This window comes from Dipodomys ordii, unplaced genomic scaffold (genome assembly GCF_000151885.1).
Source record: "Dipodomys ordii isolate 6190 unplaced genomic scaffold, Dord_2.0 Scaffold25, whole genome shotgun sequence".
Classification (NCBI taxonomy): Eukaryota; Metazoa; Chordata; class Mammalia; order Rodentia; family Heteromyidae; genus Dipodomys; species Dipodomys ordii.
In genome coordinates this window covers 12,707,668-12,727,255 of record NW_012267241.1, presented here as the reverse complement: position 1 = coordinate 12,727,255, position 19,588 = coordinate 12,707,668, and the positions used below count along the sequence as shown (strand labels likewise).

General features: G+C 36.1%; 1 protein-coding gene across 1 annotated transcript in view; it reads right to left on the bottom strand.

Annotated features, from left to right (window-relative positions):
- Positions 1–543: 543 nt before the first annotated feature.
- The window catches only part of Dsc2 (desmocollin 2), a 26,339-nt gene continuing 7,294 nt past the window's right edge, over positions 544–19,588 (bottom strand). The window contains exons 2-16 of the mRNA XM_013014809.1: positions 18,422–18,506; positions 17,359–17,558; positions 16,370–16,489; positions 13,749–13,904; positions 12,343–12,487; positions 9,986–10,152; positions 8,101–8,235; positions 7,668–7,853; positions 7,021–7,277; positions 6,754–6,896; positions 5,956–6,180; positions 3,539–3,775; positions 3,004–3,128; positions 1,498–1,758; positions 544–864 (exon numbers count right to left, since the gene is read on the bottom strand). Of these exons, the coding sequence (XP_012870263.1) occupies positions 667–864; positions 1,498–1,758; positions 3,004–3,128; positions 3,539–3,775; positions 5,956–6,180; positions 6,754–6,896; positions 7,021–7,277; positions 7,668–7,853; positions 8,101–8,235; positions 9,986–10,152; positions 12,343–12,487; positions 13,749–13,904; positions 16,370–16,489; positions 17,359–17,558; positions 18,422–18,506 (2,640 nt within the window). The 3' untranslated portion in view covers positions 544–666. The remainder of the gene's footprint in view (positions 865–1,497; positions 1,759–3,003; positions 3,129–3,538; positions 3,776–5,955; positions 6,181–6,753; positions 6,897–7,020; positions 7,278–7,667; positions 7,854–8,100; positions 8,236–9,985; positions 10,153–12,342; positions 12,488–13,748; positions 13,905–16,369; positions 16,490–17,358; positions 17,559–18,421; positions 18,507–19,588) is intronic.

The window sequence follows — 19,588 nt, the reverse complement described above, 5'->3', positions numbered from 1 at the left end:
TCATCTGTTTCCTGCAGATAATATTCTCTACCATCTCCAATTAGGTTATACTTCAAGTAGTCTATAAATACAGGTTGAACACTTAACTAAATTTTATTGCACTATAGATTGGCTGTAGTCACTTTGCCCAAATGTAAACAATAATGCAAATTTCCTTGAATTTTCCATTTGTGGATAGATCTACTTGTGTGAAAGACAGGTAATTGAGACTTATGCAAAAATAGAAATTTGTGTACTTATTTTACAGAGTTTCTCTATAAATATACATTTAGCCAAAGAGGCTTCTACAAAATTTAGGAAACAAACTATCAAATATAACATCTTCTATTTTCTTTTCTTTTTTTTTTTTTTGATGGTCCTGGAGCTTGAACTAAAGGCCTGGGCACTCCTCAGCTTTTTTGCTCACAGCTAGTGCCCTACAACATGAGCTACAATTTCATTTCCAGCTTTTGGGCAGCTAATTGGAGATAAGAGTCTCACAGACTTTCCTGGCCAGACTGGCTTCAAACTGTGAATCCTCAGATTGCAGATCTCCTGAGTAGCTGAGGTTACAGGTATGAGCCACCAGTGCCTGGCTATATCTTCTATTTTTTGAAAATCCTACTTTATAATTGAGAGGAGATGAGATGGTAACACAGTTGACTTTTGTTGATTTATAGAATATGATCATCTCTTTACACATGCTTCTGCTAATGTACTAAACTTGGGCTCCAAATTATTCAAAAATTCAAGCCCATCTTCTTGCTGTTGGTCACTGCAGCAACTTATAGAACCTGCCAAGGATCCTTTTCCTTCATAGCTATACGTGAGGACATAGTCTTGAGCATGCTTATCATTGTCATCTTCGTTGCACAGGTGCACCTTCTGCCAAGGGGAAAAACACAACATATTTTATTATTATTATTTTAAGCACCAAAACTTACTAACATGAAAGTAATTGCTTTGATTTACCTTTCCTTGTTTAATTTTTAATCAGAGTGTGTCCTCTAATGGATTCCTACATGTAAAAAATGCACATGATTGGTGTGTATCATTAAATCAAACTACAAATTCAGCATCTAAGCACGCTTCTAAAAGTCACACATGGTCGCAAGTATACAAGGGTTCATGTTAAGTAATGACTGCTTTCCCTCTTTCAAAATGATGGCTGAAAGTGAAAAACATCTATAGAGTTATATTCAAATGGGATGTAGGCTCAGATTGTCCCAGATAGGCCTAGAGATGACACACATTGATGTGGTGTTGTATCATCTTTTTTGGTTTAAAAACAAAAACAAAAACATATCATCCGATGTACTAAACCCTGAGATAATAACCTTGTATTTCACTAAGAGCATAAAGCCAAAGACAAGTAAATAATCACTTAAATCTGAACATAACTATAGCAAAAACAAAATAGCCTTCTAATAAATAGTTACCATACATAGAAAATAAAGGTCTAAATAAATACTAAGTGGGAATATTACAGAGCTTTCTAGGAGACTTAATGAAACTCACTTCACAGAGGCGGGGCTGGGTGAAACTGTACCACTCCGAGTAATTGTATCTGCAGTTGTCTGTCTCCACGTGTCCTCCTCTGCAGGAATCCAGGGTGTGGTGATGACCAGTCGCCACCCGGCAGGTGTCCAAGGTCTGATGTCCGCCCTTCATCATCTCAATAGTCTCTTGCCCTCCGTTTTTGACTCCTGGTCCCAATGTGCCACAAATTCCCTGGCCAGACATGCCCACTGTGTGGGTAGTGAAGCCATTTGTAGAGTACTGTAATGAGGAATAATTTGCGTTGAGGAAATAAACACCGACAAAAAATATGAAAAAGAACACCACGAAGAAGACAACGCCTTGATTTGTTTGTGCACTCAAAGATAAGCGCTCTGAGGGCAGGCAGGAGCTAAAGGTGTCTTCTTAATCTTGAGTACCTGGCTACTGCAATCTTATTGGTTAACACAGTGTCTTAACACAGTAAGCAGATTGCAAATGCCAATGGTTGACACCTGAAGGTAAAACAGATGGCTCAATGTATATTCCTTCTTTCTTTGGATTCCCAACTTTATTCATATTCTGCCAGCATCTCACCCCTGGGTTATCTTATACATTCCCTTGGGCCTGACTAGAGCAGCAACAGAAGTAAAGGTCAGTTTTTGCTTTTTTGTTAATTCAGTGTCTAATGTAATCCTCTTCAACCTTAAAAGAATGAGGCGGCTATAAAAATTAGCTATGATCACAAATCCTTGCACTCTAGATAAATGTAAACAATAAACTAGGCAGAAGAAAAATAGCAGAATGTCAAAACTTTGGCTACTAGTTTTCTAGGTGGTGTGTTCGGGCATTGTCATGTAATTTAAGTGTTATAAAATCCCTTTTTAGAGAACCATCATGATTTTGTTTTATAAAACTATTTTCTCTGATCATCAATTATGCTTCTCACAGAAAATCTACTTGCTCTTCTTCCATGCGTTAGGCTAAAAAAAAAAAACTCAGAGCAATAGAGAGACGGTAACATTGCTGCTTCAGATATTCAGCCTCAGGCTCCTTTCTAACCCACATCACAGCCAGAGAGATCCCATTAAACTTCTTCCCAGGACGATCAAAGTCTGAAGTGATGTTATTGCTGTTGCCGGAAAAAAATTTAAAACAATTATCCTGGTGATCTCTAATTAAATTCAGTATAGTTCAGCCTGAGCAGCATTTTAAATGATAAAAAAACAACAACAAAACCCCCCACAAAAGTCAGGTCTAACATTAAAACCATGAAACACTTGAAGTCATAATAATAATGGCATGGTTAAAAGATTTTGGGCTATTAAATAGTGCTGTGTAGCCCAGTTGAAAAATCAAATCTGACCATAGGAATAAAAATCATTTTATCTGTTCCGTAGGAAGAGTGCTATTTTAGGAAAAGTTAACTGACACCAGTTAACTTGCTCAGATCAAATTACTTTGGAGGAGATATAGATTACAGGACAATACATATTGGTATTTATTTCAGAAAGACAGGAGACTTACCACTTTATCATCTCCTGGAGCTTCAGTATTTGATACAAGCAGGTTTTGCTGGGGTAGGTCATCAGGAAGTGTTTTTACTTGTTTGGTTGTCCCAGAAGTCCCACAAACTAATGTAAATAGAATACCTGAAGGAAGAAAAAAAGCACACACTTAAGTCTATCATTAAGTATGGTGAAGTTAGGAATTAAAATGATTAATATAGATAAATCATAAAGCAATTGGTCATAAACAATGGCCATGTAGAGTATGTACATATGATTGTATCAAAGAAGTACATACTATGTATGCATCACATGTTCTTTTTCTACTTGGAATTTTATGTGTATGGTGAGAAGACACTAAAGATATATATATATATATATATATATATATACACACACACATACATAAATATACTAAAATTGTGTGTTAATCATGCTGTGTACTTAATAGAACTATGAATCCACAAATGATCAGCTACAGATAATAATGTTGATTCTAAGAGGTTTCTGAAGATACTGTAAAGGCTTTTATTTAAACTCAAGCAAGAACTTACAAAATAGCATTGCTATGCCCAACAGGATTGCAAGGATGGCCCACGGTCCAAGTCTTACGTCTCCATTGCCTGATCTTTCCCTTGAGCGAGTGGCACAGTCACTTGGAGTAATACAGTCACATATAATGACATTCAGAGATGTGACTGTAGACAGGCCTAGCCTATCTGAAACTCGGATTGGAACTTCATAAGACCCAAATGGAGGATCATTCTGATAAGAAAGACGTGCTGCTGTATCTGAAAGAGAAAAAAAAATGACACCCAGCATTACAGATGACTGATTTTATGTGAGCATAAAAAAATGACTTATGGAATAGCTACTGTATTTCCCTACAGATGGATGTGTGTGAGAAAGAGACAGAGAGAGAGAGAGAGAGAGAGAGAGAGAGACAGACAGACAGACATACATACAGACAGAGCATATTAGAACCAAGATTTGAATTCACTTTGTGCTCCCATTCAGTTTTTACTGCTCAGGGCTGGAATGCCACCATTTGAACCACACCATTCCCTATTGACACTCTTGATGATGGGTTGGTGCAAATGCCAAAACACCATCCATGTTAATATCCACAGCCATTATAAACACATTACATCATAGTTTACACAGAACTTTGTCCACACTGCTGCCTCATTCTTTGTTGTTGTTGTTATTGGTTTTGATGATGTTTTTTTTAATTCTGTTGTTATAGCCTTTTATTTTCACTAGTGCCGAGATTTCAAATCAGGGTTTTGAGCTTGCTAAGCAGGTGTTCTCTTGCTTGATTTATGCCTGTAATAGGGTTTCAATTTTCCCCCAACATCAGCATCAACTTCCTCCATCTTATTTTGTTTCCAGCTAGAGTTGGGATGACAGATGTATAACACCATATCTAGTTTTGTGTGTGTGTGTGTGTTGAGATAGGATGGCCTAGAACCACAGCTTTTCAATCTGAGCTACTATTACTTGGCTATGATATCCCTTACAAAGATCATTGGGTTCTTGTATAACGCATGTTATCTGCTCATAAACAAATCCTCCCTGTGATAAGCAATAAGACTTGTTAAAGGATTTGATTTTTTTAATCATACGTTTAAAATATTCAATTAAACTGATCTATATATTCCTTTAAATGTGTTCCATCAGAGATTAGTAGATTGAGATTTTGAGTATTTCCCTTTAACTTTTTTTCATACATTATGGCAAATAAACATGAAAACTTGTAATTTATTGTCAGAGACTCATTTCTGAGAATTTCAAGCACACCTTACTGAGAACATACTAGAAGATCATAAGTTAGCTTATTGTAATTGCATCTCTTCTTCCCAAAGAGTACTGGGGTCAATCATTTTGATACATGTTTTCAGATCAACAGTAAGAAGTAAGGAGAAGAGTATAGCCCTGGGTTCAGGCAGAGAACCTTATGTAAGTTTAAATGTAGATGACCATGTCAGACAATAATCCATTTCTCACTTAACTATCTAGTGAAGAATTCTAGTATTTTGTATAGTCTTTGAAGCTCTAAATTCTTAAGCAAAGAAACCAGTGAGTTAAGATTTTTTAAGAGAAATTACTGTTAACCTGTCAGATCTATTGTGTAAGAACTTATCATAAATAATGAGATTAACAAAGTCTAAGTTGTGACTCATAGAGGACCAGGGTCTAGTTCATTAATCCTCTCATTGACTTTCTCAAAGAATCCCATTTTACACTTGGGTTAACTGATGCTGAAAGAGGATAAATCACATGCCTAGAGTTACACAACTAATAACTGGTGGGACCAGCATTTTACACTAAGCCTATCCAACTTCAAAGCCTCTGTTGGATTGGTTCTTAACTTGGTGTTTCCCAGACTTGTAGAAGAGTTCACCCAACAGAAACTCTTGAGAACTAACAGTTGGGTGCTAAGGGTATAACTCAGTGGCAGAGCTCATGCCTAGCCCAGCTAAACAGTGGATTACTCTAAATGGCCATTTAACTCAAGATGCCCCTTGCAGCCATCTGAGGCCCCATCATTTGGACTATACTGAAGCCTGACTTCTTCCTTTATCCAATCTTGCTTCCTCTCCTATTATTACAACTCTTCATCCCAAACAAATTCCTTAATAAACATTCTGCCTGAGATAGCTGACTCAGTTCACTTCCTGACACAAGGGGGGAAATCCCTCATGATCCCGGATGTTATTACTATGTTACGTATGTAACTGTGTAAGCATTGGAGCAGGAATAAAAAGTCAGGAATCCTCTAAGAGAATTCTGGGAGCGAGAGGCTAACACTAGAGTAGAGAGGCCTACTGCCCTTCACATAAACTGAGAAACATGGGCCTTCTTCACTAGTGGATCCTACACAGAGAATTATTCCTCTATTTTATCAAGGAAAAATATGTGTTTTACACATCTGGATGGTGACACAAAAGCCATGACTACAAACACATACCATTAATTCTTGCCAATCTCCACGTTCGTTGTACTCTGGAGTCAGAACTCTCCAAACTAAAGTCAAAGGGTGGGCCATTTTCAGGCTCATCAGGATCAATAGCAACAATCTCGGCAGAGGTCATGGTGGGCTTGCAGATCACCACTGTCTTCTGAGGAATGAATGGGCCATTATCATTCACGTCTTCAAGTACAATTCCCAGGGTCCCAGTACAACTTCTTCCATCTAGACAAACGGGAAACAAAATGTGTGTTTTTATTGATTCAGTTTTCACCAGGAAATTATACATAATAAAATTAATATATGCTTATTTGTTCTTAGAAGGCATAGATTACACAGATAACAGCAGCTATAAGCTACATATGGTGCTTCAATTATATTTTTTAAGAAACAAAAATATGTGAAGAAGTGGGAAGGCATTTTATATATCTCAATGATCTGGAGAAAATGAAGAAGGAAGATGAACACTGACACTAGAGAGAATGGGTAGGATCTATGAAAGTTAGACTAGAGAGCTGACAATTTATTATACATATAAAAAGCAATTAAAGGGGCTGGGAAGGTGGCTCAGTGGTAGAGCGCTTGCCTTGAATGCATGAGGCCCTGGGTTTGATTCTTCAGCACCACATAAGCAGAAAAAGCCAGAAGTGGCTCAGGGTCTAGCACATGTAAAGCCCTGGGTTTGGCCTTAGCTCCCAGTACTACAAATGTGTGTGTGTGTATGTGTGTGTGTGTGTTTAAAACTAGGAAATACATAGCAGAAGATGTACACAGCTGTGTTGAAAACAAATTTCTTACCTTTATCCAGTGCGAGAACTGTAATGTTATAGATGCCATTTCTGATGGTCTCAGCTTCTCTATCCAAGCTTCGGAAAACTTTGATTGATCCTGAATTTTCATCAATGGTGACCCACCCTTTGGGATCACTTAATTTCTTATACCTTTTAAGAGTGAGGAATTAAACTATTAAAAAGTACAAGCCAAATACAAAGCAGATATCAAAATAAGCTATAGATTCCTAAAACCCAGAACATGTTGCAGGAAGAACCACAGAACTTTGAATACCTTATGCCATGGTCACTTCTTCCCTCTGGGTCATAAGCTCTGTAGCCATTGCTTCTTGTTCCTGGGGGTGAGTTTTCTTTAATTCGGACAATTTGTGTTGGGGGTCTGCACTCAGGCCCCTCATCCTGGTTTACTATTGTCACAGTAACCGTGGCTGTGCTCATGGCCAGACGAGAACCAGAATCTCTAGTGTACGGAGCCTCATTAACCACCCCGATTTGCAGAGTCACCTGTTGTTTTTCTTCATAGTTCAATGGCTGCCAAGGCAAATGTGATGAAAAGCAGATCAAGCATTTAATAGCTGGCAATATTATTTTAATGCAGTATGACTTGCTAACTTTGGACATAGGCATGAAATTCATCAAGAGTATTCATGAGAACATTTAACAGGTGCCTACATGTATGACAGTGGTGGAGAAAACAGAATCCCTCAATTAGCATAGTATCCAAATAGTAAAAAACCCTTTTTTTAATTTTATAAATGCCTTTTAAAGGGGAAGGGACAAGAAAACACGAAAGTTTATTGACATTATACTTTATTACTATTTGATTCCCACATTTAACAGAATTATCTTTCTCTCCATTATATCCTAGTATGCTATTCTATGATATTATAAATTATAAATTACAAATTCTTAAATTCTTACCTTAACAACACACAAAACTCCTTCATTGGTTTTGGGATCTGTTACAATTTTAAAATTTCCATTTTCATTGCCTGTTAAGATTGTATAATTAGCTCTCCAATTCGGAGTACCAACTAAATCTTTATCCTCAACAGACACACGTAAGATTTCCACATCAATTGTATTTTCTTCCACGGATGTCATATACTAAAATAATAGAAAAGAAAAACAAGTTCACTAGCCCTCACAAAAATAGACTAGCATGTGAAGCAAGCTTGGCTCTTCCATCTTCTAAAGTACTATGTTCACATGACTTTAAAGTTGTAACAACAAGTAATGATTTTATTCCAGGGTGACTTCTCTATCTTAAATCAGGAGGCATGGATAGAGATGTGCGTGTTTAACAATTACTACTAGTTTATACATTTTCCTTGTATAAGCACCATACACTTACAGAAGTACGGGTAAATGTTGGCAAGTTGTCATTCACGTCTCCAATATTAATGACACAAGCTGCAGTTGTCTTCAAACCAAAATACTGACCGTCCATATCTTGTACTTTTATTTTCAACTGATATTTTTCAACTAACTGAAAACACAGAAGAAAGCTAATGATCAGGGTAAAGCAGCAACATTACAAAGGAAATCAACTTATATGCTAATCTCCTTAAATTAACAATTAGCAAATTTCATAGCATTCAAGTACTAAATGAAAAATTTTCTCACACTAGTAACTTTCAGTCAGTATAAAATGCTACCAATTCAAAGACTGTATTGTCAATGGATTTTGTTATTATTCAACAGAATAAGAGTTACAGTCATAACTAGCCTTACAATTTCCTGGTAATTAATCAAAATCCTTATCTTTACAAAAATGCATTCCTATATTCCAGGATATTTAACTGTGATTTCTACAACAATCTTGTAAGATAGTAAGGTGAAATATCCTCCTGTGACAAAGTAGATACTTAAGATTTGTAGAAAGATCATTAAATAAATATGAAAATATAGGTTTGAGGTACATAAATTTTTATTTGGATGGGGAATAGAATGTGGTTTTAGAATTTCCCATACAACATAATAATGCCTTCCAGATTGAGACAGAGGAGATTTTTTTTCTTTTCTCAGATCCAGAAATAATACTGTCTTAGGCAGTGGGAAATAACTCTACTGAGGATTTCACTTCTACAACTGTAATGATTCCCTTTTCCGTTTAATTCATCTTTCTTTCTAAGACAAAATCATATAAGAAAATCAGCTCTAGCCTTCTGCCTGAATGTTCATCCTTTTTTACAAAGCCATCTATTTTCTGTAAATTACGTTCTTGTTTACATGCGGTAAAACACTCAACTTTCTCTCTATGCTTTTTGAACATGTGGTTTTCCTGGTTTACTCCTCCCTTATAATCTACCACTTGTATAGACTTGAAATATAATGGCCTGTAAAGATTTATTTATATCTCCTGCTGTTTTATTTTAAAAGGACGTAATGCATATTTTCTTGGTAATGAGTTGACATTTATTGCAAAAAATCAATTGGCTGATAAATCAAGGGAAGGAAGTTTTGTTCTTGTTATTATATGTCTACAAAACACCTAAAGGTATTGAAAATGAGAAACCAAAGAGAGACAGGTTTTTTTTTTGTTTTTTTTTTTTACATCTGTGTAAGGGGAAGAGCAGACATGATGCTGTTGAGGGAGTAATCACACAGACAGAATTCCTCTCTGTAGATAGCACATGTCTGCACTTTTCCACAAAGGCTCAAGTTTTACAGTTAATATTTCCTATATTTCCTATTCAAAATACGTTCATATGAGAATATTTGATTTCATGAACTACAAAACTCCAAAACAAACTAAATGATTATTTTCTTTAAAAATTATTTCACTTAATATATTTGAGATTAGAATTTTCCTAATTTTTTTATTTGCATCATATTTTTCAAAAGCAGTCCTGCAGATGACACACAGAAATATCTAGGTGCAAAATGAAGGTCCCTTTTCTTTAATGTTAATGGATGAAAGTGTTTTGAATCTGAGACTTTTTCTGATAATGAAATTTTTACCTACACACAATGAGATATTTTGGTGATAGGCCTTATTCCAAACACACATCCACTTATGCCATATATGCTTTTTTCTTAATTATTTTATGCAACATTTTCATTATCTCTGTGTTTCATACCTGATCTGAATAGATCTACTTCTTACATCACACCTACACACAGAAAGTGAGATCTAGGAGAATTTCAGATTTCAGATATTCAGATTAGGGCTAATTATGTTGGACTCTTAACTAACCCAGTCATAAACAAGGTTGATGTGTTGGCATTTATGTTACCTCTCTGTCGAGTTGAGATGACGTTGTAGTGATAACTCCTGTAGTCGGATGCATGGTGAACAGCGTGGGGGAGGGTGGTATCTGCTCAAGGATGGTGTACCTTAGGCGTGTGTGCATAGTGTCAGGCTCATCTTTATCAGTTGCACACACCTGCCCCACAGAAGAGCCTACATGTGAAAAATTCCTAGTTAATTTCCAAGATGTTCACATATCCAAGGTTTTGGACTTTTTGCTTTTCTTTTTTGGACTCTTTGCTCACCTCAGAAAGTTCTGGACTACTTTATTATTTCCCAGGATCAGAGATGGTGTACATTTCAAACCTCTACACAAAGTACCATGGCCTTTTAAATATGTTTACCTTTTGGAATTTGGTGATCATATCCAATTTTGCTCTACGATCCTATAAATATTAATATCGAATACCTCTATACATTTCTAAGCTAAGAAATTCAGTACTGGGAGCAGGTGTCTCATACCTATATGTAATCCCAGTTTCTCAGGAGGCTGAGGTCAGAGGATTCTATGCAAAGCTAGCTCATACAAACAAATCCAAGAGACTCGTAACTCCAACTACCCAGGAAAAAGTAAGAAATGGAAGTGTGGCTCAAATGGCAGCGCACCAGTCTTAAGAAAAACAAAACTAAGACAGAGCATGAGGCCCTGAGTTCAATTGTATGCAAATGCCTACACATGCACACACACACATACACACACACACACACACACACACACATTTGAATTATTTTTGGCCTTTGTCTATTTGCAAGTGTTCATTTAGAGTAACTATCTGAGTAAATTTTCTCTGATAATTATTGGTTGAATTAGGAAGAGAAAATCCCCAAAACTGCATTCTGATGTCCAGCTAAAATGAGCCATTTTTACAAGATTAGGAAAAAAATTTGTATTGTTCACAATGACTATTACAATTATGATGAGAATATTGGCACTCATTCAATTATTATACACATCAGCACTTAGTTTCAAGACTATCCAACTCCTGAAAGACTACTTTTTTTGCAATATGTTCTCTTAAAAGCACTCACTTTACCTCCCAAAGAAAGCAAAGTAACTACTATGTGTGCATGTGTGTGTGTGTGCATTTGTGTGTGTGTGTGTGAGAGAGAGAGAGACAGACAGACAGACAGACAGACAGACAGACAGAGAGAAAGAGTTCATACTGAAGTTTCAGCTCAGGGATGGGCACTGTTCCTGAGCAGTTTTACTCCAGGTTTATGACCTACCACTTGGGCCCCAACTTCTACTTCTGGTTTATTGCTGGTTAATTACAGATCAGAGATGCATGGACTTTCCTGTCCAGGCTGGCTTCAAACCATGATCCTCAGATCTCACCCTTCTGAGTACGTGGGATTACAGTTATGAGCCATCAACACCCCACTGCAAAGCAACTCTTATTAACTCTTATTTTTTTATTGTTTCTTAAGTTTTATTTCTTGCAGATTAACGAATGGGCATTCAGAAGGTTTCCTTACAGAAGAGAAAGCACACATGAACAGATAAACCCTTATTGAGCAATATTCATTATACTTAATAAGTATAGCAAATAGCTTATAGTTAATTCTTAAAGATTACTGAAGTTTTTCATACAATGGCTTCTCATTTAATCATTGCAATTTTAAAAGGAAATAAAAGATTAGTCAAATAAATTATGTAATTTTAAACTCAGCTTCCTTGAAATCTTGACAGGAAAAAAATCTAGTCTTCATAGGGCTAACTCCAAATATTTCTTAACAGAAATTGCACACATATGACACCTGTCATCCAGTCTTAGACAAGAAAATGAATTTAGAAATTTGGGCTATACAATGTATTTTTTAGTTATCACATTATGGCTGTTCTAGAAAAATTCATCATACAGCTGCTAGAAATTTTAATATGTATCATTCATTCTAGATAAAAGCTGCTATATTTGGCAAGGGAAAATAGTACTAACATTCATAAAGTGATAGCATTCAAAATAGGCCAAGGGAAAGAGCAAAAATCTTGTACCTAAACCTCACTATGACAGAAAAAAAATTGTCTGAAAACTTAAATTTGATAGGCATTTTATTTCCAAAGAAATCAATCAAGAAACAATGTTTAACTCCTATTTTTGAAGTACTATGCTTAGTATTCCTTATGATACTTATAGTCTTCATAATAATCTGGCATGTAGAGAATCCATTTTATAGATGAGGAGCTAGAAGTTTGTCCCAACTAGGAAACTTCCCCAAGGGTGAACACATAGATAGAGAATCACACGGTGAAATGCCCCTCCGTGTTCTTTCCCCCACATTATTATTACTTCCCAGTGGCCAACATGGAAACATTTAAATTATATCACTAGAGTAGATGCTCACCAACTGGGCAGTTTTCAAAAACCGTGAAAACATATGTTGATTCAGTAAAAATTGGGTAGTTATCATTTTCATCCTCTACTTTGATCACGAGAGGCAGTGGGTACTCTGGTGTGTAGCCATCTGGAGTGGTAGCAAAGGCAGTTATCTGTGAAGAGAGCAAAAAATAATCTCTTTCATCTGTGGTATTGGAGAAGGAAGAGAATGATTCATACATGTTACACATGTGCTCTATCTCTGTGCTAGCTCCCTACTCCTGTCCACCCCCACCCCTGCCAAAAAAAATGACCCTTTAAAATAAAATCTGGCTCAAAGATGCTCAGAATTGCTGTGATCATCTTTCCATTTGTCTTATTTTAGAAGTATTTTTGATGCCAAAAGTTAGCTAACATTTCATGGTGCAGCATAGTGTTATGTTTGAAGTTATCTAATATAACAGCATAGATCGTTTGCATTTCTTTGTCATTGCGGTGCATTGTTCATGAAGTTTCTTTGTTATTTTTCCCAGAATAGTCTTACAGATTGTGTATTGTTTTGTTTGAGAGATTCAGGTAGCATGGACTTACACTAAAACTTTCTGGATCTTTCTATGTAGGGATATTTTCTTATTTTCTCGTAGATAGGATTTTAAGTTATGTCAATAGTTATACGTAGATGATTATACTTAGATGTCTCTTCCTTTTCAGTTTTTAAGTTAAAAAGCAGAAATAGAACTTAACAATGGTTGTAAATTATATAATAAACATGATAATAAGTTGTATAACCTATGACTTCTAGTTTTACAACATGAATTTCCATTCAAATATTTCTCCTAATTACTATTTAAAAACAGTAGACTTAATATTCTTAACATCTTATGTACAAATTCTAAACCTAAATATGTAATTCAAAGCTTGCATATCTATTACTTTAATTAATTTGGTCTCCTAAGCAGTGATTCATGCACCCAAATTTGGTGGAAAATAAGTAAAATTGAGTTAAGCAAGATAATCAGGTCCTGTTGAAACATCAAACCATGAACCAGATACTTAAAAGACTTAAACCCGATTAAATACTGCCTACATTCCTTAACTGCTCACTTAAAGTTACTTTTCTACAGTGAAAAAGTATTCATGAAACTTTGAGCCACTTTACCCTCTTTGGTATCTAAACTTACACAGAACTTCACAAATCTTTTCTACAAACTGGATAACAACTCTTCAAAATGGTGCTGATTTTTTTCTTTAAAAAGAAAATCCAAATAAATAGTAAACCAATAGTACCAGAATCTAATTTTACTTATTCTACTTATTTTTGTTTCAACTTATTATTATGCCAGCACATCAATAACCGTTTCAGAAAATAGAAAATGCAAGTCAATTGATGAGAGACCAAATGGCCAAGTTTAATGCACACACTTTAGACATTACCTCAAAAGATGCATACTGCTCACGATCAACTGGGCCAGTACAATACAAATTGCCAGTATCTCTTTCCACATAAAATAAATTTAAGGGCTCTTTGTCTACTCCAGGTCCTCTTATGGAATAGTAGATAGTGTAGTTTTGTGCTGTGTCAGACTGAACCTGGAGAATAGGTATTATAAACATAAGACAAAGTTTGTTTCATATATTCATGCAATCACATGTCCATTTTTACTATAATAAGTTTCCTCTTTAGTATTACATATCAACAAAAAATCAATAAATGAGGAGACCTCAGAATAGACAAATTTCAAGAGTAAAACATGGACTAAAAATGTACTTAGACTTTCAGACTAAGAAATATTTTTTAAAACTGAATGATATCTATGTGAACCAAAACCTTTTTTCTGGTACTAAAAAAAATAAATTAAACAATCACAAAATATACTATTGTCATTAAAGAAAACCCATAGAGGATTTATAGTGTATGAGAAAACATTAAGAAACTGAGTTTAACCACATGTGATGGCTCATACCTATAATCCCAGTAATTTAAGAGGCAAGCGCAGGAGGATCTCAAATTCAAGGCCAGTTGAGCAACACAGTGAGATCTTATCTAACTTCCAAAAAATAAAAAATAATATAAAATTTAAAAAATCAAGCAGCTTACATCTGTAATCTTAGTTATTCAAGAGACTGGATTCTAGAAGACTGAAATTTGGAAACCAAGAGGAAATATCTGAGCGATTCTGCCTTCAAAATGACCAGCAAAAACAGGCTAGAATCATGGCTTAAGAGGTAGAGCACTACCAAACAAGTAAGGCCCTGAATTCATACCTTTATACCAGCAACAGAAAAAAAAAAGTTGGAAAATAAATTTCTCAATGAAGTTTTATCATCTGTCTGCATCTTCCTTATCAGAGTTGAGTGCGGAAGGAGGAATAGAATAAAAAAAATGAATTAATAATTGGGCTGGGAAGGTGGCTTAGTGGTAGAGTGCTTGCCTTGCATGCATGAGGCCCTGGGTTCTATTCCTCAGCACCACATAAGCAGAAAAAGCCGGAAGTGGTACTGTGGTTCAAGTGGTAGAGCATTAGCCTTGAGCTGAAGAGCTGAGGCCCAGAGTTCAGGCCCCACGACCAGCCCCCCCTCTCCCCAAAATGAAATAATATCTTGTAAGGGTGACATTTTGGTCCTTGATTCAGAAAACAACTTATTTCCAAACTGTTTTCACCCTCTCAGTAAGAGCTTGACTATCATTATAGCAGGATGACTAACACTATTATTTCCTAACAGTTTCTTTCTCAACGTTAAACAGCTTTCCTCTCAGCCTTATTAAAAGTGTTAGTAGAGTATAAAGGAATGTTCCCTCTCATCATTACACAAAGTGAATATTAAGAAACTCAGTTCTGAAACTGATTTATATTGCCTTCTAGTAGTAGAAGAAGGCCAGATTTTCAGGAAGTCCCCCAATAAATTCAAAAGAGAAACAGAAGATGTGGATCCAATGTGTTAAGGACTCGAACTAAGCAATAGAAAACCATATATATCCTCCTTCACAGCAATTGAAGGTATTTTAGAATTTCCTAAGAAATACCCTTGTTTATTTATTCACTTTTTTTAATTCACTGAAGAAACATGTAGGGGCTGGGAAGGTGGCTCAATGGTAGAGTGCTTGTCTTGCATGCCTGATGCCCTGGGTTCGATTCCTCAGCACCACATAAGCAAAAAGAAAAAAGCCAGAAGTGGCGCTGTGGCTCAAGTGGTAGAGCACTAGCCTTGAGCTGAAGCGCTGAGGGACAGCACCCAGGATCAGAGTTCAGGCCCCATGACTGGACCCCCCCCCCATAAAAAAGAAACATGTAAGCTGGGTGCGTGTGACTGATACCTGCCATCTTGAGAGGCTGAGATCAGAGGATTGAAGTTCTCAGTCAGTCCAAGCAGGAAAGTCATTAGATTTTATCCCAGTTAAACATTAAAAAAAAATCAGAAGTGAGCCTGACACTGGTGAGTCATACTTATAATCCTAGCTACCTTGGAGGCTAAGATCTGAGCACTGTGGTTCGAAGGCAGCCCTGAGGAGGAAAGTCTATGTGACACTTGTCTCTAATTAACCACCAAAAAAGGTGGAAGTGGAGGCATGGCTCGTCTTGAGCTAAAAATTCTCAAGAACAGTGTCTAAGCCCTGAGTTTAAGCCCCAGGACCAGCATTTAGCACTATTGGCCTAGTGCTGAAAAATCAAAGAGTTCAAGCCTCAGTACTGGTGTCACAAAAGGAGAGAGGAACAGAGACAAAGACAGAGACAGGAACAGAAAGTATGCTTCAGAGAGCTAAATAGGTTTAGCCATTTTATTGATAGCCTTTTCATGACAAAAGCTGCAAAAAGTACATATAAGAACACAGATTTACCCTCATACAAAAAATCTGATATACATATCCACTCATATAGAACTTTTTGCCTACTTTTTTGTGATGCTAGGCATTGAACCCTGGAACCTGATGTATGTCTAATAAGCCCAGTCATTACATGGCTATTTGAATTTAACTGCAAATTCAATGTCACAAATCTTTTAAATAATAGAAATAATGGACTTGCGTAGCAGAAAAAAAAAAAAGGCAACTTTACCTGTTGAAGGAAAAGTGGGAAAGGACCCAAGGAATTCTCTAGCATTGAACAAGGAATGGGGGCCCATCTTCTCTTGGCACGATTTAGTACTTTTTCTTTAGAAAACCTTTCCTTTACCACCTTGATTTAAATGAGAGAGAAAAAAATGAAATCAATGACTATTTCATTCTCTACAAAACTCGGATACATTATTCTTTTTCTCAAGAGGATTAGCAGAGGAGGGGTAAAACTATGGTAATGGTTGAAAACCACATGGAATATCACCATTGAAAAAAAGAAAGATCCATACTAACTGTCATCCTGACAATCCTCCTCATGAGGAAATAATTTGGTAAGTTTATGGAGGAAAAAGAGATGGAATTGGAAGCCTAGGGAAAAAAATTAATGTTGCCACTTTGCTATGCAAAAATATGGGAGTATAGAGATGAAGGAAGTGAGCATGCACCCTTTATATTTACCAGGAGCACCTCCTCCCCACCAGCAAGTGAGAAGAGCCAGGGGACCAACAGAGAGATCAACATGGGACAACTCTCAGACTACTGCAACAAGAAAAGGCCAGTGGCTGAATGGAGCCCATTTTGATCCTGAGTATCACAATGGTGCATATATGGTCTAAATTTCCTGCAAAATTAGTCATCTATTTCCTAACACTAACAAGTTATGTTAAGTTGCAAGAGTTAGAGTTTATTAGAGATAAAAATATTCAAAACTTCTTTTTGGAAATCCATGCATAGTGTGGAACAAAATTTTTCTTTGTGTTTGATCTCAGTTTTCATGCTGTAGATTATCTCCTTTTATGTCTCAAATGAGAAGAAATAGTAACCTGTAATAACCTGTGCTGGACAACCCTTTACACTGTAAAGTGGCTTCACATGATTCGTTTTCTTTCAAACCAAACTATCGATATCATGACTCCACATCGTACTAGTAATGTTAGTTAAACCAAGAGAAATGAAATTACTATACTTCATTTATACAGTCTTATGTACCTCTGCTTGATTCTCTAAAAGGACAGAAATTCTCTTCTCTTCTTGGCTCTCTGTGTTGAAAAGTAAGATGGTAAAAATTCTCTTTTCCGAGGACAAAAGAACTGAATTTGTTGTATAAACTGAACCATCTTCTAAAATTTGGAAATCAGGATCACTTGAATGTATTAGATTTGCAGATCTAAAACACTCCTTCAGATTAACTATAAAAAAATACATGACAGTCATTCACAAGTTGAAACAAAACAATATACATTTTAACAGTAATCTATGCATATCAGGAGAGCCACATACTCAAATTAGGCTCTTACTTGTACACTTAGCAGTTTTAAAAGAAGTATGAACTGATGTGATTAAGTTGTGCTCAAACATATGCACCACTTCTCATGCTAGTTTTATATCCTCTCATAGAAAAGACACTTGTCTTGAAATTAAGGCGTGTTAATTCCAGTGTTTATTTAAACAAACATGAAAAATGTTTTTCCTTATTGACTAAAACCAGCTACAGAGTAACACGTAAAAACATGTAAAATACAAGAACCAGAATATAGCTGTCAATAGTTATTACATATTACTAAGCTCTTCATACCTGCTGTGAAATACTCTTAATATTCTGTGTTGTCATTGTCTGGATCTTTCTTTATACACTTGAGTTATGTAACAAATAATAATAATTGATAAAAAATTGTATGAAAGTAAAATGCAATAAGATGTACAAATATTCTATAATGAAAATTCAAAGACAATACCTCTAAACTCAAGAAATAGTTTCAGTACTATTTATGAATTTCTTAGAGGCTTACTTAGCATATAGCCATATCTTTCATTTAAGGCAAACATTAAAAATTATTCTATTACTCAAACTAAACCTGTTTATCTACTTCATATAAGCATGTTTTTTAATGAAGATTTCATTGGAATGACACTCTAATGTATTACAAATAAAAATGTGGTGCATTAGTTTAATTATTCATTCAATTCAGTTATTGTTCTAGAAATGTACTAACTTTTAACAGAACATCCCCATTTATGATTTACCAATATTTTAATAGGCATTTTTCTTTACCTCTTCCAATAAATTTCTCAGCATCTAGTTGAGAGGGAACATGCAGTATAACTTGTTTGCAGGCATCACAGGTAAATGTGAAGACCTAAAAAAGAAAACTTTATCAGTGTTGCCAAGGAATAAAAAAAGAAATCTTATCAATGTCATACTTTAAAAACATCTGGTTTTTAAAAACTTCACATAATAATAAGACAAAAAAATGGACAGTGTCACATAATTCCATAGCAGAGGCAATGACAAGAATGGAAAAAATAAAGCAGAAAAAGAGTTGACAAAGGGCAGACCAGTGTCTGAGTGAAATGAGGAAACAGACCAATTTCCTCACTGAGGAAACCTTTGCCAGATAAGGCAAAAACCAGATGAAAGCTGTAAAAGTAGATGACCCAGCACCTTTAGAGAAACAGCAAAAGAATTATAATAAAGGATAGAGAGGGAAGAATGATAGGAGATAACACAAAAGGTCAGTCAGGGACATATCAAGTAGTGTCTGACAGGTCATGGTAAGAAATGCAAATTCTGTTCTGCTTGTATGGAGAAGCATTGGTTGGCTGAGAGGCTGCATGGTGGCCTCATCTGGTATCTACACTGAGTCGTTCTGCTGGATATGTGATGAGTAGAGTAGAATAGACTATGAAGAGGCATGAATGAAAGCCAGCAGACTAATTGGAGGCCAAAACAGGAATCCAAGAGAGGGATGATGGTGATTCAGACTAAAATAATAATAGAGAAGGTGTGAAATGGCCAGGTTAGCACAATATTTACTGATCAGTAAACATGGTCTGCATACAATATTTGATCCAAAAGCAAGACGTATTTAAATTTTCAGTAAAGTGGGAAGAATCCATGACAGGGAGCCCACTTTGTCTAAAAGTAGGGATAAGTTAGCTATGATGTGAGAAGTCAACTCTGGTAAGAAAGTGCTTAAATTCCAAATAGGACCATCTTATGGGAAGGCCTAGAGTTGACCTTGGCTATGAAAAAGAAACCTAGAAAGCCGGGCGCTGGTGGCTCACGCCTGTAATCCTAGCTACTCAGGAGGCTGAGATCTGAGGATCGCAGTTCAAAGCCAGCCGGGCAGGAGAAACCGTGAGACTCCTATCTCCAATAAACCACCAGAAAACCGGAAGTGGCGCTGTAGCTCAAGTGGTAGAGCGCTCGCCTTGAGCT